This window comes from Myotis yumanensis, unplaced genomic scaffold (genome assembly GCF_028538775.1).
Source record: "Myotis yumanensis isolate MYYU_CA2020_CCGP unplaced genomic scaffold, mMyoYum1.0.hap1 SCAF_6, whole genome shotgun sequence".
Taxonomy (NCBI): Eukaryota; Metazoa; Chordata; class Mammalia; order Chiroptera; family Vespertilionidae; genus Myotis; species Myotis yumanensis.
In genome coordinates, this window is record NW_027223757.1 from 4,350,893 (window position 1) to 4,375,993 (window position 25,101).

The 25,101-nt window shown below is 50.0% G+C and overlaps 2 protein-coding genes and 1 pseudogene across 4 annotated transcripts in view; 1 reads left to right on the forward strand and 2 right to left on the reverse strand.

The window, feature by feature from the left end:
* Positions 1–1,337: 1,337 nt before the first annotated feature.
* LOC139013001 (membrane cofactor protein pseudogene) lies at positions 1,338–4,809 on the reverse strand (annotated as a pseudogene).
* Positions 4,810–5,422: 613 nt separating this feature from the next.
* Positions 5,423–9,530, forward strand: DYNLT1 (dynein light chain Tctex-type 1). The gene is made up of 5 exons (XM_070417400.1): positions 5,423–5,511; positions 6,589–6,630; positions 8,193–8,316; positions 8,724–8,801; positions 9,103–9,530. The coding sequence occupies exons 1-5, from the start codon at positions 5,485–5,487 to the stop codon at positions 9,171–9,173; spliced, it is 342 nt and encodes a 113-aa protein (XP_070273501.1). The 5' UTR covers positions 5,423–5,484; the 3' UTR covers positions 9,174–9,530.
* A 3,282-nt stretch (positions 9,531–12,812) lies between these two features.
* The window catches only part of TMEM181 (transmembrane protein 181), a 37,422-nt gene continuing 25,133 nt past the window's right edge, over positions 12,813–25,101 (reverse strand). For all 3 annotated transcript variants that reach the window (XM_070417397.1, XM_070417398.1, XM_070417399.1), the window contains exons 7-17: positions 23,219–23,299; positions 21,634–21,733; positions 21,050–21,180; positions 20,562–20,653; positions 19,645–19,702; positions 17,641–17,743; positions 17,076–17,127; positions 16,336–16,418; positions 15,398–15,487; positions 14,152–14,218; positions 12,813–13,781 (exon numbers count right to left, since the gene is read on the reverse strand). In XM_070417397.1, the coding sequence (XP_070273498.1) occupies positions 13,703–13,781; positions 14,152–14,218; positions 15,398–15,487; positions 16,336–16,418; positions 17,076–17,127; positions 17,641–17,743; positions 19,645–19,702; positions 20,562–20,653; positions 21,050–21,180; positions 21,634–21,733; positions 23,219–23,299 (936 nt within the window). In that variant the 3' untranslated portion in view covers positions 12,813–13,702. The remainder of the gene's footprint in view (positions 13,782–14,151; positions 14,219–15,397; positions 15,488–16,335; positions 16,419–17,075; positions 17,128–17,640; positions 17,744–19,644; positions 19,703–20,561; positions 20,654–21,049; positions 21,181–21,633; positions 21,734–23,218; positions 23,300–25,101) is intronic.

The following is a 25,101-nucleotide window of genomic DNA, read 5'->3' on the forward strand; positions in this document are numbered from 1 at the left end:
ACCCCGATTGGACCAAATGCCCCAGTGATTGCCCATTCCTCCGCCCCACAGAGTGTCCATCCACTGGGCAGAATGCCAGGCCCTCTCACTGCGTTCTCCCAAGCACTGAACATCACTGAGCCTGGAGACTTCAAACCCCCTAATTTACAAAAAAGTGGGACTATGAATATGGGGGTGATTTTCAGCTACAGTATCCCTAGTCTCTGCCTCACCAATGCTGGATTGGGAAGTTCCTAAAAGGCTGTGGAGCAATAGCTAGAATACGTCCCATACCTCACAGCCCTTAACTGCAGGTGCTCACCTGTTCACTCTGGCTTTGCACATAACCCCGAGACACTCGGCTCCTCTAGGCCACAGCACGGGAAAAATTAGAAGAGAGTGAAAAGGCCCCGTTGGGCTCAGGCGTGTGGGGTCACGTGACTGAAAACACCTGAAATGTATTCTCGGCGGCAGCTGGAATGTCCAGGAGACAGACAAAAACACGCACGGATTGGAATCCCATGTAGACTGAGGCACAAGGCTGAGAACTGGAACAGGCGAGTTGAAGGGAGATCATAGGAAGAGAACAAAACTCAAAAAGAAAGTCAAGTTCAGAATCTGAGAAGCAGAAACCGCGTGTGGGAGAGCACCCTGTCCTTGAGGGCAGGCCTCCCGGCTTGGGCGGGTGTCCGGGCCCAGCAGCAGCGTCTCAGGCTCAGCCCTCCTCCCCTGACCCACAAGAGGCAGGCCATTGCACCTTCCTGCACCCCAGTTCTCTCAGAACCAATGTGTGTGTGGAAAGCATGCACTCATTCAACAGATTCTCACTGTGCACCTACTATGTGCCAGGCACAATGCAAGGGGCAGGGGAAACATCAGTGAATAAACAGATTCCGCTGGCGTGGCAATTAGGATTCTATAGGGTAGAAACAACAAGGGTTGCTGATGGATTGCAGGCGGGGTGGGCGGAGTCGCAGGGTCTTGTAGTCAGCTCTTGGGCGGCGGGGGGCGCGGTGTGGGATGGGAAGTGGGTTTTAGCAACTGGGCTTTGGAGAGGTAAGGAGTGACAGCTTGACTTCAAGGGTGTGGTAAAACCAGAAAACAGTCCGCAAAGCCACACATCTCAGCCTCAGAGTCCATGCAAGCAGGCCCACAGCCCCAGCCCTTCTCGGAGAACACGGCCAGAGCCCGAAACAATTCCTAATTTTCATAAAGACCCCGAACACAAGTCCAGTGTACGTCTAGGTCGTGCTGGTGAAGGCAGCCTGGAAGTGTGCAGCGTTTTACAAAGTTTCCACCCCAGAATGCTTTTTTTTTTTTTCAATCCACCCTTCATTTTATTTTATCAGATTTTAAGAACACATTTTTCAAAAAGCAATAAAGACCTCCATTCGTGGGGCTTCCCATTTCAATGCAAATACATTCTTCCAGTTTTAAGAAACATTTAATTCAAATATACTTCCTCCTCTGTCATTTAAACAAATTTTTCTACAGAAAAGTGGTTTCCCCATATATTTCAGTAACAGAATTTCACAACATAATAGTTATATGCACATATCTCATATATATTAAATTAAAAAAGAGTAAACTTGAAGCACTATTATAAAAGTTAATTTTGGGAAGCATAACAATCTTTGGTTGAAAAATGCCCCTCCCCAGAGATTACAAAAGGAAGGAACACTTTATAGAGTAAAACAGTATTTACTCTGGTCCACTCTGATTTTCCAAACATGTCCCTCTCAGGGCAACATTTCTTCAGACCAATTTGAGTCACTAAAAATAAAAATGTAAATAAAAAAAAACCCTTTAAGAATAAATGAGTTCCTCCTCTTTGCCCTTGGCTCATTTGAAAGAGACCCTGCCAGGTGTGAGGACTCGGAGAGGGAGGGCTCTGGTCCACCTGAGCGTAAAGTGATACCTGAGCTACGTGATTTTTCTCCTCTGCATAGAACCAACAGCCAATGCACAAAGTTTAGGTTTTTGTTTTTTTGTTTTTCTGAAATATGTGGCTTAATGTTTACTCTGCCTTTTAGCAGGTGAGGTGAGACCCACACAATGACTAATTCTGATGCAACTTGGGATATCTGATGAATTTACTCCCTACAAACTACTGTCAGGTGACTTACTGAAGTGCGAGATCTTTTTATTCAAGTCTGGAGAGAAAACCCCCTAGGCAAGAATTCAGAGCCGCATTCTATGTTCTCTCTTAAAGAGGGGAATTCTCCCCAAGAAAACTACAAGGCCACAGTGTCCACTTTGTACCAAGCAGGCATTCCTGTTAGGAGTGTTAGCACCCTCTAACTTTTCACAGAAGCAAGCAACTGAGCCTAAATTGTTATTCTCAGGCTGGTTTGTTGATGTTAGAAAAGGTGAAGAACAAATGCCACACATTAACTTCATGGCTTCTCTAAATCACCAAGAAGTTAAAATATATTTTGCAAAATAGAAATTTATCCCATCCCCTGTAAAATTACTTTCCAATAATATTCTTAGTTAAGGAGGTCAAACTTACTCAAATACCCAGTTTTCAATGATAATTGTTTTTAATTTTTAAGGGCTGAAGCAGTATACACATATTTGTACAGACTTTTTACAATAAACTACAATACACTGAGTTGTTAAGAGTCTTGAAAGTTGGTATTAACTTTGGAAATGAACATTGCAAAATCACATTCTTTATAGATGAAATGTCTCATTTTGAACTATACTTTACTTCTCTAAATATTCAGAGTTTATAAAACACATCATTTCCCTGCCATAATCCAAGGGCACTGTGTTGAATTGCTCAATAAATGCAAATGTTCTTTTAAGGGGTAACAGGCCAGATGTTCATTCCCAAGTTCACACCCATTTCAGAGGGGTCGAAGGATAGTGACTACATTCAAGCGGCGTTGAGATATGTTAGCATTATGCTTTCACAGTTGCATTCACGACAGTGAAATAAACCAGAGAACGCCTTTGTAGATCTTTTCCCCCTTCTAGTTCATTGAGATGTAATTGATATGTAACATTATCTAAGTTTAAGGTGTACAGCATAAGGATTTGATAATAAGTTTATGAGCAAATTTTAGTTACCATCTATCAACACACATAGTTACCAAAAAAAATCTTTTCTCTTGTGATCAGAATTTTTAAGATCTATTCTTTTAGGAACTTGCCAATATGCAATAAAGTATTACTAGTTATAGTCACCATGCTGTACGTTACATTCCAGTACGTGCTTATAACTAAGTTTGAATCTTTTGACCACTACCTTCATCCAATTCTCTCACCCCACCACCCACAAATCTGATTTCTTCTTTGATGAGTTTTTTAAAATAGATTCTACATATAAAGGAGATCACACCGTATTTGTCTCTTTATATATATGACTTATTTCACTTAGCAAAATGTCCTGAAGGCCAATACACATTTTCCTTTTTATTGACTGAATAGTATTTCACTGTATGTGCATACATCTCCCTTATCCACTGATTGGTTGACGGACACTTCAGATTGCTTCCATGTCTTTGTTATTGTAAATAGTGCTGTAACAAACGGGGGGGGGGGGGGGGCAGAAGATTCTCTCTTCCACATAGTGATTTCCCTTCACTCAGATATATTCCCCTAAGATCATAGGGTGGCTCCGGTTTTGATTTTGAGGGCCCTCCATACTGTTTTGCATAGTAGCCATCGAATTTAATGTGGGTCTTTCTTGACATTTTTAAAAAGATGAAGTGGTAGAGCGTTCTGGAAAGCCCGTCAGAGTGTCTACTGTGCTGGAGTGCTTGATTTATTCTGGTATGTGCTGTAGGCAGCGGTGCCTTCTGTTTTCCCTTTCCTCTTCTGATAGTACATCCAGGAGGCGATGAGTGCCAAGGCACCACCCACAACAGCTAAAGTAATCCCAACAATGGCTCCTGTACCTAATGATTGAGATGGTGTTTCATAAGGAGTGGGAAACATTCCTTTAGCACAGCGAGGAATCTCGGGTACCCAGGCATTATTAGCTTCACAGAAAATTTTGCGGCTGCCTTCAAGGGAATAACCCTGGTTGCATTCAAACTCAACTTCTGCTTTGTAGTAATATTTTTTCCCAAATCCTGACACAATATGTCCATCAGGGAGTGACGGATAGTCACATCTGACCACTTTACACACAGGAGGGTCACTGCTCCATTTGTTTGGCCCAGAACAAGTTAGTGTGCTCTCTCCAACAAGTGAAAATTCATCTGGTCCATTGGAAGGTTTACAACGGTAAGTGACTACTTCATTATATTCAAATGTATCCTTGTGGCTATTGCTGAATGTTCCATTTTCTATTTGTTGAGGTGGCTGACACAAAATCTTTTCACACTGTGGGGGGTCACCACTCCAAGCCACATCATTCCTATCTCCAGCAAGTTCACAACGTAGAACTGGTGTTCCAACTAAGTGATAGCCCGCATTACAAGAATAGTTAGCCTGTGCACCAAACTGAAAAGTTCCTTCTATGCGGCCATTTAGGGGCTCTGCTAGCTGTGGACATGATTTTCTTGTACAAGCCTCCCGGAGAGGAGGTGCCCACGTGCCATCAGGCTGACAAACAGTAGTGGTGGGACGAACAAGAGGGACAATAAGCCTGTATCCTGGGCGACACTCATATTCTACTGCGAACCCAGCACTTACAGGGGGCACAGGATTACCCTTGGCCTTCATAGAGACATATGTTGGTATCTTATCACAGGCATCGGTGGATGCGGGTAACCAGAGCGCGAGCGTCACCAAAAGATTCCCAACGAAGTGGCTCCAAGAAGAGAAGGGACGGCGACGAGATGCCCTCCGAGGCCCGCGAGAAGCCGTCATTTTCCGGGAGATGAACGGGAAGCCGTTGACCAGCACCCGACCCAGCAACCCGGAGACTCCCAGAATGCTTTTTTAAATGGTGCTTTAAAAAATAGTAACAAGGATTTACATGGAAAACTTGCCGCCCCAGAGGAAGGTTCCTATCAGAGCCGGTTTCCTAACCCTGATCCCCAGAGGGACTGTAACCAATACCTCGCTGCCCATCAAGGTCAGAAGTCACCAGGTGTCCACCCGTCTGAATATTCAAATGAACCCACACAGGCGACTCTGCCCCCCGAACTGGCTCTGTACACTTATCATATTTCGTTTTTGCTTACATTTGTTTTGTTTTAGCTGCCGTGGTCTAGGCAGTTGCCAGGCTACTCAAACGAGTTCCCGCGGAAACCGCCACCTCGGAGACGAGAGGAGATAGTCCCGAGTCCAGGCCTCGCGCGCCTGCCCGACGGAGGAACAAGGGGAAGGGCGTGGCCCCGAGGGGGCGTGGGCGTGGCCTCGGAGCGGGCGTGGGCGTATAGGGGCGGGGCCCGGAGGCGGGCGTGGCCTTTGGCCGGGCGTGGGCGTGTGTGGGCGGGGCCTGGAGAAGGGCGGGGCTGGAGAAGGGCGGGGCCGGGCAGGCCGGGGCCTCAGTGCGCCGGCGCAGTGCGCTCTCCTCAGGGCGGCGGAGGCGACGCGCCGGGGAAGATGGAAGACTACCAGACTGCGGAAGAGGTAACTGCCGGCCGGCGACGGGCGGGTGGAAGCCGGGAGCCCCGGGCCGGATGGGCGGCGGCAGCCAAGGGCGTGTGGGGGCCCCTGGGCGCGTCTGGACGAGGGCGGCGGCCGTACCCCGCGCGGGCTGACGGCGCCGCGCCCCCCGAGCGCTCCGCGGTGACCCCAGGCGGCCTGCCCGGGTGTCCCCGACCTGCCGGCGGTGGGGCGGCCCAGGGGCTCCCTGCGCGGCCCCCCATGCGCCCCACACCCCGCCTGCGCCGCGCCCACTTGGTCCCGGCCGGGAGTCAGGCCCCTCGGCCCTTCTAGGAGCGATGCGGACCCTGCCCTGCGGGACGCTCCACGCCCGGGTGCGCCCCAGGGCCGCGCGGGCGCCGGCTGGCCGAGGCCGCGCTTTAACGCCGACCCCAGGGGCACGCACAGCCGCAGCTCGCCAGTCCGCCCGGGCGCGGGTTGATGCTCGGGCTGTCGGCGAGGCGCCGGAGTGCGGGTCCGAGAGCCGGCCTTTGTCTGCGGTGCGCACGGTCCCCGCCGCGCTCACCCGCCGCTCGCGCCCTTGGCCGCCGCGCTCGCCCGCCGTGCGCACCGGGCTCTCGCCACCGGGCGTCCAGGCGGATAAAGGCCGTTATTTCGGTTTGGGTTCGAGCCGGCGGTAGGACACCGGCTGTCAGTGGGGGCGGGGGGCACCTCATTGTCTCGATGAAGACACGGGGTTGAAGCGCACAATTGTTGGCGAAGCGGAAGACGGTCATTGTGACGGTGCGCGGTTCGAACGGCTTCCATGTTGGCCAAGGATCCCAGTGGCCAGTGGACGTGGATGGAGAGGTTAAATTCTAGTGGAAAGCCAGCCTTTTGGGTCATGGCGTGATCCCAGCAGACACCAAACCAGAACCCTCCCGACGTCTCTCCCGGCCCCGGACCCCTGAGCGAGCCCTTCGCGCCGGAGTCTCCGTGATGTTTTTCTCGGGAAAAGGAAGGTCCTCACTTCTCAAGTGCTCGTTCCCTAGATTTGCATGCGTCAGTGCTCCATGGATGGGAATCTTTTAAATCCAACTCTGCCCCTGTTCTTCCTTGCAGACCACTTTTGTTGTTGACGAAGTGAGCAACATTGTGAAAGAGGTAAGAGGAGACATGCCTACTTTTAAAATACTCGCTCACTGGCTTCTATGAGTGAAAATAATGTGTTTTAAGCACTGTCTTGGAATGGTTTCAGCCGAGCCTGCCTGTGTTTTGGTATTTCAAATAAGTTTTTTAAAAAATATATTTTATTGGTTTTTTACAGAGAGGAGGGAAGAGGGAGAGAGAGTTAGAAACATCGATGAGAGAGAAACATCGATCAGCTGCCTCCTGCACACCCCCTACTGGGGATGTGCCCGCAACCAAGGTACATGCCCTTGACCGGAATCGAACCCGGGACCTTTCAGTGCGCAGGCTGACGCTCTATCCACTGAGCCAAACCGGTTTCGGCGTCTAATCCAAATTATTAATACATATTATTGACTACTGCCAGAATGATAAAGAACCACAACCTATTTTTGTGAACATCATCAAAAAACAAAATGACTTTGTTCTGCCTTATACATTATTCAGCATTCCGCGTGCTTTTTTTTTTTTAGTTGTCTTTTATCTTTTCCAAAATAGTGTTTCTTAGGGAAGGAGTGGGGGGAGCAGGAAGGTGGGTGAATCACACTGAGCTGTTGGGAACTGGAGTTGGTTATGAAGTGTCCTTTGGCCTCCCTCGTTTTCCGCATTAGCTTTGACTTAGTTACCAGGCAGCAGGTAAGTGGAAGGTAGGCTTCCCAGTCTCCCTGGAAGCATGAGGTAATGTTGTGGTGTTGCCTTCACGTGGTCACCGGCCTCCACAGCTTTGCTTGGTGATGTCCTCTCGGGCTATTCTACGTATTGGGTAGTAGTAAATTTGGGTGGGTCCAAAATCAGAGACAGGTTTTCCTCTGTCCCTGAAGAACAGTGAACTGGGCCCAAAGTGTGTGTGGAGGGTCCTCAGAGTTAGAAATTTAGCTTGATTATTATGTAGTAATCTGGTCCCTTTAAGCCAGGGGCTCCTAAGCCCCCAGCCTCGCTTTATGCAGAGCTGGAGGGGGCCGGGGGTGTGGCAGAGAGTGCAAAGGAGCTGTGATAAAATGCTAAAACGCATGGTGGGGAAGAAGCAGGATGCGGAATGATCTTTGTGTAATGTCAGTACTTGGTGTCCCAGGAGAAGTAGGAATTCCTGTAGATAGAAATGAGGGTGTGACTGTAGGTAGCTTTCTGTTTCTCTAAAGCAAGATCACTGGGCTGTGCCAGGCAGTCAGCCCCTGTCACCAAGGTGCACAACCAGATCCTGGCACTGTTCTCTCGTGCTCAGGACAGAACCTGATGATCACTGAACACTTTTATTTTAGGTTGTAACTGTCATAAAAACTCAAGTTTTCTGGTTTAAGTCAGAATGTTTCACAATGTTGACAGACCCCCATGTAATTATGAATTCTTAAAAACAAATGTAAAACTTATTTAAATATGATACTATTAAACAAAAGGTGTATTTGATCTCATGGATACAAATAAGCTTACATTGTATGCAAACTGTATTTCAGCAGTTCTTAGGGGATGAACTTGAGTACTAACTGGAAGGTGCTGGGTGCCCTCTGCTGATAGCGACTCCTCTGTGCTTTGTCTTCTAGGCTATAGAAAGTGCCATCGGGGGCAACGCCTATCAGCACAGCAAAGTCAATCAGTGGACCACAAATGTCGTAGAACAAACTTTAAGCCAACTCACCAAGCTGGGAAAACCATTCAAATACATTGGTAATGGATTTGCTTCTCGTATATATGGATGCTGGTTCTTGAAATACTGATGAGAGGCAGGTCTGGTGTCAGAAGAGAGTGGTTGTGTCAGCGTGGTGCCCAACCTTCAAGTTCCCTGTAGAAGTGTCACTTGTGTTGTGCACATTGCTTTACTTTAGGTCATAGCTGGCATCACCTGGCCTAGTTGGCTGCTGGAACAGTTGCAGGGCATGCCCCAGGACTTCAGGTCAGATGCTTGTAGACCAGGTGTGCAGTGAAGGGAAGGGACAGGTGTGGTTTGTCAGTGTCATAGGACCTTAATTTTTATGAGCATCAACCACGTGATCAATATACATGTGCTGAAAGTGGGCAAAAAGAAATGTGTGTTGCCAAGTAGATTTGGCTAATGAAAGTTGTTTTCATTGAAGTGACCTGTATAATTATGCAGAAGAACGGAGCGGGACTACACACGGCGAGTTCTTGCTTCTGGGACAGCTCTACTGACGGTACGGTTCTCAGTCCCTGGGTCAGAGTCTGTCGTGGGCATTTTCCTGAGGTGGTGGTGTCTTCTTGGACCTGCTGAGATCTATTGTCCAAAGCCGAGTTTCCTGAACTGTGTGCGTGGGTGTTTCCTGTCTCTGCATGCATGCTCATTAGAGTTACCTTTAAAGCATTTTATAGAAAAGAGACTTGCCAGTCTTTATGTATGTACCACAAAGAGGTAAGGATCTGAGTGTTGGGGCCGGATAGTGAGACATCAACACGAGGTGGCCCATGTTCCTGACTTTCAGTGCCATCTGCCCACAGGGAGCTGCACCGTGCGATGGGAGAATAAGACCATGTACTGCATCGTCAGCGCCTTCGGACTGTCCATCTGACTGACCACCTCATCCCCCCAGGCTCTTTCTCCTCTGTCTCAACATTTCTCTCCGATCTTCTAACCAGCAGCCATGAATTCAGTGGACAGCTTTCCCGCTCTTTGTTTTCTGTGGCACTCAACATGCAGAGAAAACCCAATGACCGCACTGTCCTGTGATCAGCACACCCTCAATCACGGATCGTTCTTGGGCAGTCAGAACTGGACTGCCACGTGTCCGCACTCTGAATATCTCTGTTCAAAGGTGCTAAACACTCAACCTGCTAGTGTGAACCTTTCTCTACTCTCTGAAATCATTCAAACACACTAATTTTTCCATACTTTGTACTTTTATTAGAATAAATTATTCCAATTTAAAGTTTGTTTTTCTTTAGTCTAAATCAGCAGTGGCCAACCTTTCGGACCTCACGGACCACCGGTTGGTGACTGCTGGTCTAAATAGTATCACAAACAAAATCTTCATATTTAATTAGTGCTTCAGCATCTATAAAACTAAAAAGGAAAACAAAAACAAGCTGCAATTTGGCTTTGGTTCTTTCCAACACACAGACTTGCTAACCCATGGGCCAGGCCCTGACAGCTCCGCTGTGTTCTGGTGAGATCTCTTCTACCTCCATCCTAAGGCTCCCTCTCCTAGAGCTCAGGTGGGAAGTGGGCCCACTGACTCTGTTCCCTTAGCCAGGAGCTCTAATGCACACACACGGCTCAGATCTGCAGCACTACGGCTTGTACTCCGTGTTCTCATTTCCAGTAGCAATCACACATACACAAATTTTTTAGTACTTTAGGGCTTGCAAAATGCCTTCACAATCATTCGTTTTTTATCTACAACAATTAACACCATTATTTATAGAAAATGTGTTTGGAGGTTATTGGCTTGATTTAAAGTTACATCCAAGTAAGTAAGGAGCTGGGCCCCAAACCCTGGTCTTGTGACCTCATCTTTGTGCTCATCCTTGGGCCACATTATCTTGGCAATAAAAACACACTCCATGTTCACCTGCTGAAATGAAAAAAACCCTGCTCTTGTCCTGAAAGCACTCCTGTATGAAAGATCAAGTTAACTCTACATGCAGAGCAAACCAACGTAATAAAAAGGATCAAATATTACAAACATACACGTACCAAAAAGGTAGGCTCAGAATGAAGCCACTCCCAAAGTTTGCCATAAATAAACATTTATTCATTTTAACTGATTACAGTGCTCATTCTGTGATCGGGTTTACTGTGCCCACTGACAATTCTAAGCTCTAATTCGCAGCTCTACCCTTTCAAGCTTTAACTCTAGTGTGTTTTATTTTACAAATACAGTCGTCTTGTAAAAAGGCAGTTTTCAGTAGCAGAAAAACCCTCTGTATTTCAGAGTATGGTATAGTTACCAGTATATCTAAAACATGTGAAATCAAGATAAACAGGATAACAAGATGTCACAGACTAAAGCAACTTCCCTTTGGCCTGGGGAAAAGATTTTTTTTGAAAGTCTAACCTCTAAGGCAACTGCCTTCTAAAACCCTTAAAATACCTAAGTATACTTTAGTGTTTGTAGGCATCCCTTTTAATCATCCCTTCGATTGGAGTCTGTGTTGTTCCTTGTGAAAAGGATTCCAGGACGTAAGTTACTGCCCACATTATAACCTATTTACCATAACTATACCTTTAGTAAATACTTCACAAAATTTAGAGGCTGGTGACATTTGTCTTATAAATCTCCCCATTTAGTGGGCTGGTGTACATAATGTATCTAAGCTTACTACAATCTGTAATCCTATACAGGACTGACCTTGAATCCATTTTATATATCGCCTTCTCTAGCCTTTCAAATGGGGCTTAAGAGAGAGAAACCACATCACTTCACTGCAGTAATGATTTAATAATAAATCAAGAGGAACTGTTGTCCACAGAGATAATGACAGTCTCCCGAGGAAAACTGAAATACCTGTGGTCATCTTCCAGGTCGCCCTAAATGGGACCAACATAAAAAGTTACCCAAAGATGATGCTATTCAAGCGGTTACCATGGAAGAACTAAAGTTAGCCCTTTGACTTTATAATTTAAATTTGCAAAACTTTGAGGCTCCAAAGAAAAAATAATTTCTTGCTACTGTTTAAAGTTTCTGGCAGACGTTAGTGTCTTAATCTAACACCTAGGGCACATATAGTATATGCTAAATATACTTTAAGCAAAATTTTACATGGAGTATATAATCTATATATATAAAACCCTAAGCGACCGGTTGACTGTTTGACCAGTCACTGATGCACGTTGACCAGGGGGCAGACACTCAAAACAGGAGCTGCCCCCTAGTGGTAAGTGTGCTCCCACAGCAGAAGTGCCACTCAGCTGACTGACGGGCGCCAGACACCCATGCTCATGGCTGGCGAGCGCAGCTGTGCTGCGAGCTGTGGCAGGCACAGTGGGGCTGGGATGAGCAGGAGTAGTGCAGGGCCCAGCCAGGGCTCGGGCTCCTCCCTGGCTGCCTCCCGCTTCGCACACTACTACATCTCCCAAGGGGTCCCGGATTGCGAGAGGGCGCAGGCCAGGCTGAGGGACCCCACTGGTGCACAAACCCGTGCACCGGGCCCCTAGTATGTTGATATGTATGATACACCAGGAAGGGAAATTGAAAATGCGTGATTTGTTTCCCTTAAGGATTTTCTTTTGTAAGTTTTTTCTTGTTTCCAACTTAGTTACACAAAGTAAATAAATATGCCCATATTGTTCCTTTCCTTAACTTGACACCATGATGAATCAATATATGAAGATATCAGTCATCAGTTTATGGTTACAGTACAGGCCAAAAAAAAGTTCTAAGTTATGTGACTAAATGCCTCAAATTTACACTTACTGATAAATAACAGTGTTCCAAATTATGGACAATTATTTTATAATTAAAATGTAAACTGTATCACATACTAGGATACATTTATTAAACAAGTAAGTTTTGTCAATTTACATAACATTATTTATAGTTAGTCTTAATAGAGGTTGTAAAATTTGGTAACAAAATTTTTCCCAACACTTCTGAGCACACAGAATAAAAAAATGTAACACACCATTGCAAATATAAAAAACCATGTAAACCTGAATTACCCTTGCAGTAATACAGTTGTAATCCAAACATTCATATTTACAGAGCTTTAAAAACATAAATGGAATCCATATTAAAGGTATGTTATCACTGATGTTTAAATTAAAAAGGAAGGTCTGAAGTGATGAGCAGTCCCTCCTGACCTCTAGGCGGTCCCAGCACTGCCCGGAGTGGGCAGTGCTCAGCGTGAGGTGAGCTGAGAGTTCATGCACAGGGGAAGGCCGTGCAGGACCTGTTTGCACAGCGAACAGCCATACCCAACCTCTGCATCTGCCAGGAGGCCAATCGGTGTCTGCCACGAGCTTGTTAGCAGTTGGAGACCTTTCCAAGCATGTCACAGCAGAAGCAAGGGGTGTCTACCAGGGTGCTCGGTGGGACAGGAACGGCGGCCGCCAGGGGACTGACCGCCAGGCGAGACATTCCCAACAAGTTACCTTCTATCCAAAGAGGTTCTTCCATAAACCATCCAAAATGCTTTGCTTCCTTTCATCTAGTTCCAAATAAGAAACTAAAAAGCTTTTGGCAGTAAAGAAGTGAGGAGCCATTGAAATGTCACATGTCAATCATTTGTTTAGCTTTTATTAAAAAAATAAAGCTCTACTGGGTGTCCTCATAGCAGAGCTGCAGAAAGTGCTGTTCCTTGGACTTGAACGGACACCTCTTCCTGCCCCAACCACAGGGCCATCCCTCCAGATCCATGGATGTGACCATCATACACACAAATGCACACATATGCACACAACCCCTGGGAGACGTATGGCAGCCAGACCTTTCCCACTAGAGCCGCAACTTGTCAGTTACCTGCTCTTCCCTTGGAAACCCTATCAAACCCTCCTCGAACGCCCCAACACCGTTCTGCCCTGGTGGGTGAAGGGCGGGACCTGCCACCCACCTTCCCCTCCTGAGCCATTACTTCCTATTTCACATTAACAGGAGCTGCTGTCCTGGGAGAGCGCCAGCCACTCACTGGGGAGAGACTGCCCCCGAGAGGCAGCGTGCACACAGGCTTCCCTGGAGTTCAGTCAGAAAACGCACCACGGGCAGGGGAGGGAACGCTGCCATGCGGTGGGCCTGCAGAAGGGCTCCCCACCAGCGTGGGATTAGTAAATCATCTTAAAGTAAGTACATAATTCTCTCTTCTAAAAACAGGAGTCACTCCCTTCCTACCACTGAGGACAAGCTCTCGCTCATCTGAAATCTCTGAAAAAGAATTTGGCTGTGTCAGCGCCTCTCTTCCCAAATAAATGCAGCCACCCTAACAAGAAATTTGGCCCAACGTTCAACTTGGTCCTCAGTTTTGGTTTTCCTCTAAAAAATATGTAAACAAATAAGAACCCGGAAATCTCTGCTAGAAGACAAGTCGCACACAGGCAGGTGCGGGAGGGCAGGTGCGGAGGGCAGGAGGCCACTGCAGGAGGCCCCCACGTCTGCCCTCCCAGGGCTCAGTCGCTCTCAGACTCCTCCTTGTACTGGGCCCGAATGGCCTGGCCGTTCTGCAGGGGCATCTCTTCATAGTCACTCCTGTTATAAAAGAGACCTTCGCTACTAATACGCTTGGGACGGCTTCTTTCCCGCACGACACGCCATTCTAACAATATCTCATAGCTTCACTCGCTCCCTTTCTATCGCCAATTGAAAGCGCCCACTCCACACCCCCACCATCCAGAAAGCACTGGCCTCCTGTGGTCACCACTGGCTGGGTGTCGAGTAAACGGAACACCATTCAATCTCAGCCAGGATAACGTGGGAGCAAAACCACGTGACACCGCCAGCTATAGCATGTGCTAGGACACCCTGAAAATCATCTGAGGCTGACTGACACCTGCTCGGTACGCGCACGCAGGCCCAGGCTGAGTGCCCCCGGGACAGCCGTCAGGTGTCGTGCACTCACCCGTAGATGACATCGTCATCCGAGTCGTTGAGCATGGAGAAGGCAGGGTTGTCTTTCAGCTGCGACTCTGAAAACAACCAGAGCATTTTCTAGGGCATTAGCCCGGAGAGGATGCCGTCCTAGGTCGGGCTGAACAGAGCTGGGTTCAAGCCCAGCTTCCACCACTACTATCTGTGGGAGTGGGACAGTGTTCTGTGCCCCAAGCGTGTTTCTCACCTGCCCGCCAGGGCAGCAGCACTGCTGGGCACCCGGGAGCCCACAAGCGGAGGGCGCTGCCTCCCTCCCGGTCCTTCCCCTAAGTCAGTGGTTCTCAACCTTGGCTGCACATTAGAATCACCTGGGATTCTTTTTAAAATCCTGATTTCTGGGCCTCATCCTCTGGAAATTCCATTTCTTTGTTATGGGATGGGGCCACAACATTAGTAACAAAGAAACAATTTCCGGAGGATGAGGCCCAGAAATCAGGGTTTTAAAGATTCCCAGGTGATTCTAATGTGCAGCGAAGGTTGAGAACCACTGCCCTAAGTGCACAGGGAGCAGGGGGCCCACCTGCCCTCCCCTCCGTCCCTGGGCCTGCAGCAAACGGGCCCAGCTGCACCTTTCTCTACAGCTGCCGTGAAGCTCAAACAAGCCTCTTCACGGAGATGCTTTGAGAACTCACGGGATATAAGAGTCAGGTGTGGTCCTGACACACTAGGCCAGCCGTGGGCAAACTTTTTGACTCGAGGGCCACAATGGGTTCTTAAACTGGACGGAAGGCCGGAACAAAAGCATGGATGGAGTGTTTGTGTGAACTAATATAAATTCAAAGTAAACATCATTACATAAAAGGGTACGGTCTTTTATTTTTTTAATTTTATTCATTTCAAACGGGCCTGATCCGGCCGAGGGCCGTAGTTTGCCCACAGCTGCGCTAGGCCCTGCCCCGGTTCCAGAAAGCTCTGGTCCTGTCCACTCCCATGGGCCGGCTGCCCTTGGCTCTGCTTCCCGGGAGGAGGGCTGTACAAGTGACTCTCTCCTGGGGGTCATGGCACTAGCATTCAACAGACTATGGCCTGTGGCAGGCGGACAGGACGCTCGTGCTGGCACCTCACACACGCTTTTCACCTTGTGCTTGACCACACACAGCTGCCGTGTTCCGAGTCGCAGAGCTCACACTTAAAGGGACCTCCTCTCTCTCTGCTCGGGAAGGAGGGAAAGCCGGGAGATGGGCCCTGAACTTCCAGCGTCTGACTCGGCGGCTTACCGTACAGGGCGGTCTTCGATGGAGAGTACACGAAGGCGAGCGTGTAGAGGTAAAAGTTCAACAAGCCATAGAAAGATAAGAACTCAGCTGGTGGCACCGTCAAGGGAAGCAAGCAGACCTGGAACGCTCCATATCGGGCGGCGGAAGGGTCGGGTCTGTGCTGTCAGTCTGTCTGCTCCTTACCCACCAGCCCTTTCTGCCACTGACCGCCAGTACCTGGGCCCCCTAACCCAGACCTTGGCCACCACAGGACAAGCCCATGGCCAGAGGTTACAGCAACCTTTCAAGGTTACCTGCAAGGAACAGGTTACCCCCAGAACCTCCGAGGAGGCAGGACCCGTGACCCAGGGAAGGGCGGGAAGGCCACACAGGTGAATCAAGAATGAAATGGAGAGGTGGAAACAGCCCTCAAAGCAGTCATTCTTACCCCTTTTCTGGATGACAGACGCTTTGAGAAGCTGATAAAAGTGTAGTGTGAAATTCAGTCACAAATACCGAATGGGAAACACACCTAGCCTCACGCACCTGACAGTTCCCTGCGGAGGCACGGCCGCGGGCACCCACGGGCACCCACGCAGGAATGCAAGAAGGCCTCGCAGGTTTACAAGCCCTCCCTGGAGACAGGTTCAAACTGTCCTCATTACCAACAACACGGACTGCAGCTGGAGGCCTCTGGGTGGTGGTGAGAGAGGCCAGGAGTGGCTTGAATCCACCTGGTGACTGGGGCTGACTTCAGCCTGCGAGCCTGAGCTGCAGGGCCAGGCAGGCACACCTCTGTCCCCTGCCGCGAGGGTGTGGCCTCAGGTGCAGGGGCCAGCTGCTGGGACCCCAGGCGCCCCAGGCAGTACAGGCCCAGAAGGTGACCTGCCTCTGTGGTGCTCAGAGACCTGACTGCTAACCACTCCATCTAGAAGCACTGAGCCCGAGGAAAAGGATATAATTCTGGTAGTGAGTTGACAGCTCAGCTACAAAGTTGTCTTGTAATACTTGTGCTCCGAACCTCAAGTAAAGGATGATGATGCTGGAAAAAAGGAGGGAAATATGTAAGATACAGGAATAAACAGCACTAGCTTCGTGTAAGTTGTTGTATTCGCCCTATTAACAGATACAGTCTCATCACTACTGTTTCTGCATGGAAACTTGTCCCCTGCCGCGAGGGTGTGGCCTCAGGTGCAGGGGCCAGCTGCTGGGACAGTCAGCTAACCCTGACGTTGGCCATGGCACGGTCTTGAATCGGGGCCTTGCAGGTCACCTTCAGCACATCCCCTCCTCCTCTCACTCCCTGGGTTCATGTTTTCAAGATCATCTCCTAATGACCGGCTCCCCGAGGAACGTCCGCTCCTCCATAATCACATCCCTGGGCAGTGATTCCCTGTCAGACACCTGCCCTGACAAGTGGCAACAGAGGTTCTGCTAAGGTGAGCCCCACAGCCAGGCTCTGCCCCTCCCCTCCGTGGGCTCAATTCTCCACAAGCAGCCCAGCCGGACAATTGTTAATGAAATTGTAAATCGGGTCCCTTCGCCTGTGGCCTCAGACCCTCCAAGGGGCCAGTGCTCTCTGAGCTGCAGAGCACATCTGATGGGAGGATGCCAGTGAACCGTCACAGGGGAGAAAAGACACCACAAGAGTAAGATTAACATGCACAGTTTGCTTCTTTGAGAAATAAAGTTTTCTTACCTAATGACAAGCACTACGAAAGTCAACGCAGTCAAAAATTTTAACCTGAGATCTGAAAAAGAAAGGAACACCCCCATGAAACCCCCTGGAAATACATTCCACTTCCGTCTCGCCCGGAAATAAAGCGCAGCCCTGCACAAGAGCCCTCTTCCCTCCGATCTGAAACCTGCTAGTGCCGAGCCAGGAGTGATGCTGGGGCCAGAAGGCAGGCCCCGGCGAGGCCATGGCCACATGACTTGTAACAGATGGGGGATAGGACCCCACGAGATCGGTGACTTCCCGACTCAAGGACTAAGAAACCGCCCCAGCCGGGCCCTCCGTAAGGTGCCTGCTGGAAGGATCCAGGCAGCTCCAACCCACGCTCTCCCAGGGCCCAGCTCGCTTCCAGCCCACAGGCCTCCCCCAGCGCTGGCCAAGGCTCCGTCCCCATGGCCCAGAGTGACCCATTCAGCCGTCTGGCTCCCAGGGACCCTCTGGATCTTCCCCCTCCAGGTCACTTGCCTGGTGGCCTCCAGCCACTCCTCCCTGACCACCTCGCACTGGGCACTTGTGAAGTGGCGCTCACCTACGTAAGGCATGTGTCGCAGCTCCGAGCAGGCCCGCACGACCAGGAACAAAAGGTATAGGACATACACAGCAGCCACCACCATGAAGAAAACCTTCATTCCCTGGAACGCAACAACACGGCACTGGAGTAGGAGCAGGTCTTGAGGCTTCGCCTTCCAACCGCAGGAGGAAAGGACCTGGAGCCCTGAAGGTCGCCCCACAACACAGAACAGGAGCGCTCCCGCTGCTCCGACTGTCCCTGCCCAGGCTCAGCCCTTGCCCTCTCTGAGCACAGTGGCCCCACGAGGACCCATCCCTTGCTGACCAGCTGAGGGAGCACCCAGACTCCTTCCCTTCCACGCGGTAAGCCCCGCACACACGGGGCTGGTCGCAGCGGCGCTCAGCAGATGTCAGCAGTCCTACTTCCGCCCTCCGGATGGAGGCCTGGCTGCCTGCCCTGCCTACAAAGGTCATGGCACGTGTCAAAGACAGACAGAATCCCTCAGGCAACTCTCATCTCTCTCGACCTGGGGCGGAAGGAAGTCGTCTCGTTAGGTCTAATCCACAATTCTGTAGTTTTGTTGCAGGAAAAACAAGAACACTTTGTTTTGAGGTTAGAAGCTGCGGTGGGGAGGCAGGCGGTGAGGCCTGGCTCCGCAGGGTGGGTGGTGCTGCTCCTCCTCCAGCTCTAAGCCCCCCCCCCCCCCCCCCCCCCCCCCCCCCCGCCCCGGCCCCAATCTCCCTGCCCTTTCCTCTCAGGGCCAGCACCCCCCGCCCCCAGGTCAAAGGCCTGCCAGTCAGGAGGCCAGGGGGCTGCTCTGCCTTCGTCAGAACTGTGACTTTCGTCTGGGCTTCGTTTTCTTGTCCATAACATAAAGGGATTCCACGAGATCGGTCATGGGTCTGGAGCTTTACTCAGCTTCCTGGAAGTCTGACCAGTGTTTCCTTGGTAACAGGAGCCTGCCTGACGCCGTCTCCCTGCTGGGCATGGCTGTCCCCACGTGACCCGGGAACAGTGGCTTCCCTGGCCCAGAACGCCTCCCCACTCCAGCTCAAGGTGCTGCTCTCCCCATACACTTACTAACGTGTCCGCAGGCTGATTCAATGACAGAAAAAGGACAAAGCAAAGATGCCACCACCCTCGTCCCTTGGGCCCACCGTCCACAGGTGGGCACTGAACCCTCAGCAATCCGGCCTCTACTTCTGTGCTTTTCTCCTCACAAGGTCACCTGTCCTCGAGGGCAAAGGTCATGGCATGCTGTTCGTAAGGCTTACATTCAGTGACCTTCAGAACTCCTCACACTGATCCATTATTGACGGGAAAGGCCACTGGCACCCCCACTGGGTTCGAGTGAAGAATCAGATACTCACACTCCTTCCTTCGAGTCTCCACACAGGTTTGCCACCTTTCCCACGGCATCACCCACTAAACTGCTCTCTTTCTCTGTGGCCACTCCCACAAAGAGCTTCACAGGAAGCTCTGGAGGGAGTGTGCCCAGAGACATGCTAATGCCACCCAAGGTCAGCTTCGGCTCCGTGCCCCTGGGGCACACGACTCGGGGACTCTTAGAGGCGCCAGCACGTGGAGCCGAGAGGACACACTCAGGCTGACCGTGAAAGTGAAAATGCGTGGGCCCTGGTTCGAAGAGGAAAGATCTCAGGACGGCGCCTCCCGGAGCCGGGCCCTGCCGCCACTCTCCCGCTGGAAACCTCCGCATGAGAGAACAAATGAACAGAACCTTTCCTTAGTTGTCCCACGGTGTCCCTACAGTCAGACACTTCCTGGCCCTGGAGCTTCAGCCATAAGCCAAGGACCGGGAGTAACAGCATAGCTTTTAAAGAGTTATTTTTCAGACTACTCAAGCACATTTTTCAAAATTTTCCACATGAATTTCCTATAGCCCTTCCAAAATAGCTGGTTAGCAAGTTTGTGTCAACAGCACAATTTAAATTACAAAATTCAGTCATTTTTTTAAAAAATGGCATTTAAAAAAAATCCGCAGGCTTCATTAGCAATCCTTACCTGAAAATTTCCTGTGTCAACGCGATATTGGTACATTGGATCATGCAATTCATTAACTCTAAAAATATGTTATAAGAAACCATAGATTAATAATTAGTTCACTTTTTATTTTTATATTTTCACTTAGATGAAGGCTTTTGAAAAAGTAATCCTAAATTTCTGAGGAATCCTAACTCTCATGTAGACAATGCAGATGATGCTGCTAGCATAACTGTCCACAGTATCACCATGGAAAAGTTGGAGTGTTTTTCGTTTCGAAAACCCCTATACTGTTATTACTCTTGCAATTTTAAGAGCTGTTTCCAGGCACCTTTCAGTGATAAATGGGCACCAGGAAGCAGATGAGTCCACACAAAAAGCAGTAAAGTAACTGTAAACTCCCTGCATCACTGGAAAGTGAAACTGGGTTGCTGGAATGACGGGCGGGCAGGGAGAGGGAGGGGAGAAAGTGTGAGCTACGAAGTCTCATGTGCCAGGTGCCAAAATGGAACTAGTTTCTGCAGAAAACCCACAGGCTTCTGCAGTGGTACAATTCTACAGAAGCACAGAAATACCTAGAAACACGGGAAGTTTTCAGGGTGCAGCCAAAGGAGCAGCTAAGACACCTGGTTGGCGTGGCGAGCCAGGCGCGACCTGAGCGACCTGAGCGCCACGCCTACAGATGACGCCTTGGCCTCTCTGGAGGAGGCCTCCAGAGGGACACGCCTCTTCCCTTTCCCATCCCAGGTTAGAAGAATCGTGGATCTCTCCACATGCCATTCTAGCAAAATGGAATCCTCAGGTCAAGTCGCCCTACTGAGTCTTGAGACTGGGTGACATTCCTTTCCGGATGCTGCACAGCACACAGTCAGACTTCAGATCCATCCACATGCCAGCTGCTGTCCAGGACAAGTTTCACGCGTTATAAAAATACTCACGTCTGCCATATTCCTAGTGTGACCGAAGCCAACCACAGGAGTCCGACAATGCAGAATTTAGGCAAATAGAAAGTCAAACACTTCCTTTCTCCCTAAAAAGCAAAAAAGAGTAAGAAATAGAGAAATTAGTAATTCAGCAAACCACTAACCCTAAGAGGGCGCCACTGGGTCGCACACACTGAGACCATTTCTGCATGGGTGCATGCTTCTCTTGACCGCAAGGCTAGAGATAGGCCCCCAAGGCCAAGTTCATCCGGGGATGACCACCAGCGGCCGGCAGGGATGACCACCAGCGGCCGGCAGGAATGACTGCCGGAGGCCGGCAGGGGTGACCTACGGAAGCGGGCAGGGATGACCACCAGTGGCCGGCAGGGATGACCACCAGCGGCCGGCAGGGATGACCTACGGAAGCGGGCAGGGATGACCACCAGAGGCAGGCAGGCATGGGCAGAGTCCTGGCCCCCAGCAGTGCTAGGGCAGCGGCTCACCTGCACCCGGATCCCGTGGTACACACACAGCCAGAAGAGCAGCAAGGCACACAGGAACAGGGACTGGAAGAGGTCGTCCAGCGTCCCCAGCGCCCAGCTGTTCACCAGGAAGGAGAGGGGGAAGAACGGGTCTGCAAGCAGAGGCAGGGATAGAAGGGGGTACACTAAAGGCCGTTTTGTTTTTCAAAAAACCTAAAAGCCAACGAGCAGATGGGCCCTGTGATGGTTACAGAACGCCGTCTGCTCCCGCCACCCGCGCCTCCCGCAGGCCCAGGAATCCCGAGGTGCAGCTCTGGGCAAGGGAAGAGGAACAGACGGCAGGGCTCGCAGCCTTCAGCCAAGTCCCAAGGAGGCCGTGTCTGTAGCCTGTCCGAGTTGCACTCACTCATTTGTGAAAGCTCCAGCATCTTCCGAATCCTTACAGCATCCTTCACATGCTGGGGGCGCTGCTGCCTGTGCCTTCGAGGCATCCCCCTCCTGACTCCCCCTCCCCCCCCCACTTAGGGGGACAGACCAGCCCACCTCGAGGATGCCTCCCAGCCCTCCATTCTAAAGGGGAAAGCCCGGAATAAAAGCGCACCTACCGTTGTAAAGTAGCAGCAGAGGCAGGAGAATGGACATCCACTTGTGCTCCATGCCCCAGTCCCTCATGGAGAACTTGCGGAGGGAATGTGCGAACAGGCACTGCCAACGGAAGCGGCCTCGTCACTGCGTGCCTGCTCCCGCTGAGCACCGCCATCTCCCAGATCCATGGTCCCGGTCCAGCCAAGAGCTCGCAGTCAGCCCTTGTTGAACTCACTACTGAGACCACCAGTGACAACTGCGACGAGATGGTAACTGCTGCAAGGGGCCCAGATCGGATGGGCAGGAGGGGGCAGGAGGGGAACAGAGCCACACAGAGAGCTCCCCCGGGCACAGGCCACATGCTCCACGCAAGGCAACACGACAGATGGCACTGGGTTCCCAGAGGAAAAGCCAAGGGAACCAGGCCTACACCTGAGGTCAGAGGATGTGTTTATATCTTCAAAACCCCCAACGAAGGTGCAGTGGCCTGTGGGAGAAGCCTCTTTGACCTGCTTTAAACATCATGTAGTGTGTGAGTTAGGGCCTGGGGTATTTCTGTTTTGTGTTTCCTACAATGTCATACAAGCCAATCACATTCTCACAATGTGGGCTCCTGGCCGACAGGCATGTCCTCCAGTCTGTCTGTCAGGCCCAGGCCTTTTCTCTCAGGCCTGTTCTCTGGGCCCAGACTGTGCAGCAGAATCCCAGGTACCAGAGATGCTTCCAGAAACAGCAAGGGTTTCTGACTGACCAACTATAAGTGGTGGTTTCTGCAGTCAGTCACGAAGGAAGCCCTGGGCGTGGCCTGAGACCACAATCCCCTGCTCTGCATATCTGAGTGGCTGGGTCCTGGCCACACCCAGGCCCCAGCCACTGTCGCCTGGCACTCGCCTCACGTCCCCCCCACAAGCTGTGTCCTGCTGTATGCGCCTCGTCTGCAAAGCACCAAGTGTTCCTGGGTGGCACCTGGGGTGGACACCACCGCACAGCTCCCTGAGTCACACGCTCTGCCAGCACAGGGCCGGCAGCCAAGGGGCACGATGCCGCCCTGCAGACGGCGCGGTCACTGCGTGAGGCACACGCCCTGCTCCATCTACCCACCCCACCCCACTGGCCGGCCGCCGGGGGGTTGCCGGTGTGGAAAGGGTAGGCATTTCCCCCGAAGTCATACTGTGCTGTGGACACTGAGCTCAGATCCCAAACCAGCCCAAAGCCTGCACCTCCAAACCCGCTCATTTGGGCCTCACTCCCGAAAAGCCCAGGACGGAAAGGTGAAAGCCGTGAAAGCCAGGAATGGCTGCACCTGCACTGAAAGGTCACGCAAACCCGGCGCCTTCCTGCTGCACGGGGAGTGGCACTGGTCAGTGCCCACACATGCGGGTCTGCCTACAGGTCAGCGCCCTGGGATTACTGTTCCGACACGGACGTCCTTGCCACAGAGACCGCATCACCGCCCGCACTGCGCACCCGAGCACACATGCGGCGCGTATAGTGTGTCAGAGCTCAGAGAAACTGCCCGTGGGGTCTGCACTTGGATGACCAAACTCACAAACTGACTCTGCTCTTGTCAGAACCTGGCGTGGCTGTCAGGTGAGCGGTACTTACAGTGACAATGAAGGTGAGCACCACAAAGACGAACCGGAACCAAATTTCCATCTGGGAAAATGCAGGGTCATAAGTCTTCCACTAAAATGGAAAGTGAGGAAAAATGCATCTGAAAGGAAGTGCTCCACAGCGTAGGGCATGCAGCCACACACAGTAATGACTGTGAATGTGGGCGAAGACGGACAGGAAATGTCAGGGAGACCGCTCTGTGAAGTACGTGTCTACCCTCTATGATGTACACCTGAAGCTAACACAGAATAACTAACACTCAATGTCGGCTGTAGTTGAAAAATAAAATTAAAATAATAAAACACAAAAAAGGAAGTACACCAGATTATTAATAATAGTTATCTGTAGCCCTAGCTGGTTTGGCTCAGTGGATAGAGTGTCATTCGAGGACTGAAGGGTCACAGGTTCAATTCCGGTCAAGGGCATGTACCTCTCAGTTTCAGGCTTGGTCCCCAGCCCATTGAGGCGCATGCGGAAGGCAACCATCGATATGTCTCTCTCACATCAATGTTTCTCTCTGTCTGTCTTTCCCCCTCCCTTCCACTCTCTCTAAAAATCAATGGCAAAATATCCTTAGGTGAGGATTTAAAATAAATAAATAAATAAATAAATAAATAAAATAATCTCTAGGTATGAGACTGTTAGGTAATTTAAAATGTTCTCTTTCCTTCTACTTTCTTACATGTTCTAAAATTTTAACACATTACATTTTCTTTTAATATCAAAGAACACAGACTTTGAAAATATTAATGACCTAGATCTGAAAATAGTTTTTCATTGGTGTTATACTAATGATGAACCTGGCAGATAAATTAGTCTATAATCATAATAAGAGCATTTGGCTTTTAAATCTCATATAAAAAACAACACTGTCAATCTCTTTATTAGAGAACACCAGCTTTCCACGAAAAGAAACAGATTTTTAAAAAGATGTAAACTGTGAGTAGGTAGGATGTTCTAAAAAAGACTCAATGAAACATAAAAATATGCATCTCAAACCAAATAAGTACCGTGGAGTCAGCCGTAAGTTCATCTCACTCCCGCCAGGTGTGCAGGGAGCTGAGCGGAGGACACAGGCACCACGTGCTGACGTGGGCAGGAGGCAGCCCACCCAGCCAGGGCCACGGCCAGTTCACCAGCAGGCCCAGAGCATGGCACTGGGCCACAGAGCCCACACGCAACGCACTGAATTAAAGTCGTCTGAGGCGTTTAAAACCCACTTCAGAGCAGAGAATCTTCGACACTAGATTTAACTCACTTGCCCGACACACTGAAAGGTACACACAGACACACATACTACTGAAGGCACTGGACACGAGGCAATGAAACTAAGAAGGAAATAAGTAAAAGGAAATAAACAGAGTAAAATCCCAGCAAACACTCAGGCTGCAGACCTTTACTCTGACTTCTGAAGACCCACAGGTCTTTTCCTGGCTCACCCTGTCATTCCGTGAATGGACACGTGGAACAAGGCTGACTTCATGACCTGGTCACTTCTCCCTAATTAAAGCCTACAGGTTTCGGTCCAGTTCCTCCATTCAGCATTGTTGAGCACCAACTCTGACCGCATATCAGCAAATACAATGTCAAATCTTGTGCAGGCACAGAAATTAAACTTAAAAAAATTAACCAGTAAAATGCCTCCAGGAGCCCAGCCGGTGTAGCTCCGGGGGTTGAGCGTCAACCTATGAACCAGGAGGTCACAATTCAATCCCAGTCAGGGCACATGCCAGATGATTTCACTTATTAATAATTAATATGTATTAATTATTGTATTATTTTCCATATGAACATCAGTAAGTCTACTTTTGCCCCACCTTGTATTGTAATAACTATGTATAGTGAAAACTAAAAAATTCTTTAAAAAAAATTTG

Excerpts from the sequence above, each read along its gene's own strand:
- DYNLT1 (XM_070417400.1), top strand. The coding sequence starts at position 5,485 with ATGGAAGACTACCAGACTGCGGAAGAG. Across the intron at positions 8,317-8,723 it reads AAAACCATTCAAATACATTG|TGACCTGTATAATTATGCAG; the intron begins GTAATGGATTTG and ends TTTTCATTGAAG. Across the intron at positions 8,802-9,102 it reads CTGGGACAGCTCTACTGACG|GGAGCTGCACCGTGCGATGG; the intron begins GTACGGTTCTCA and ends ATCTGCCCACAG.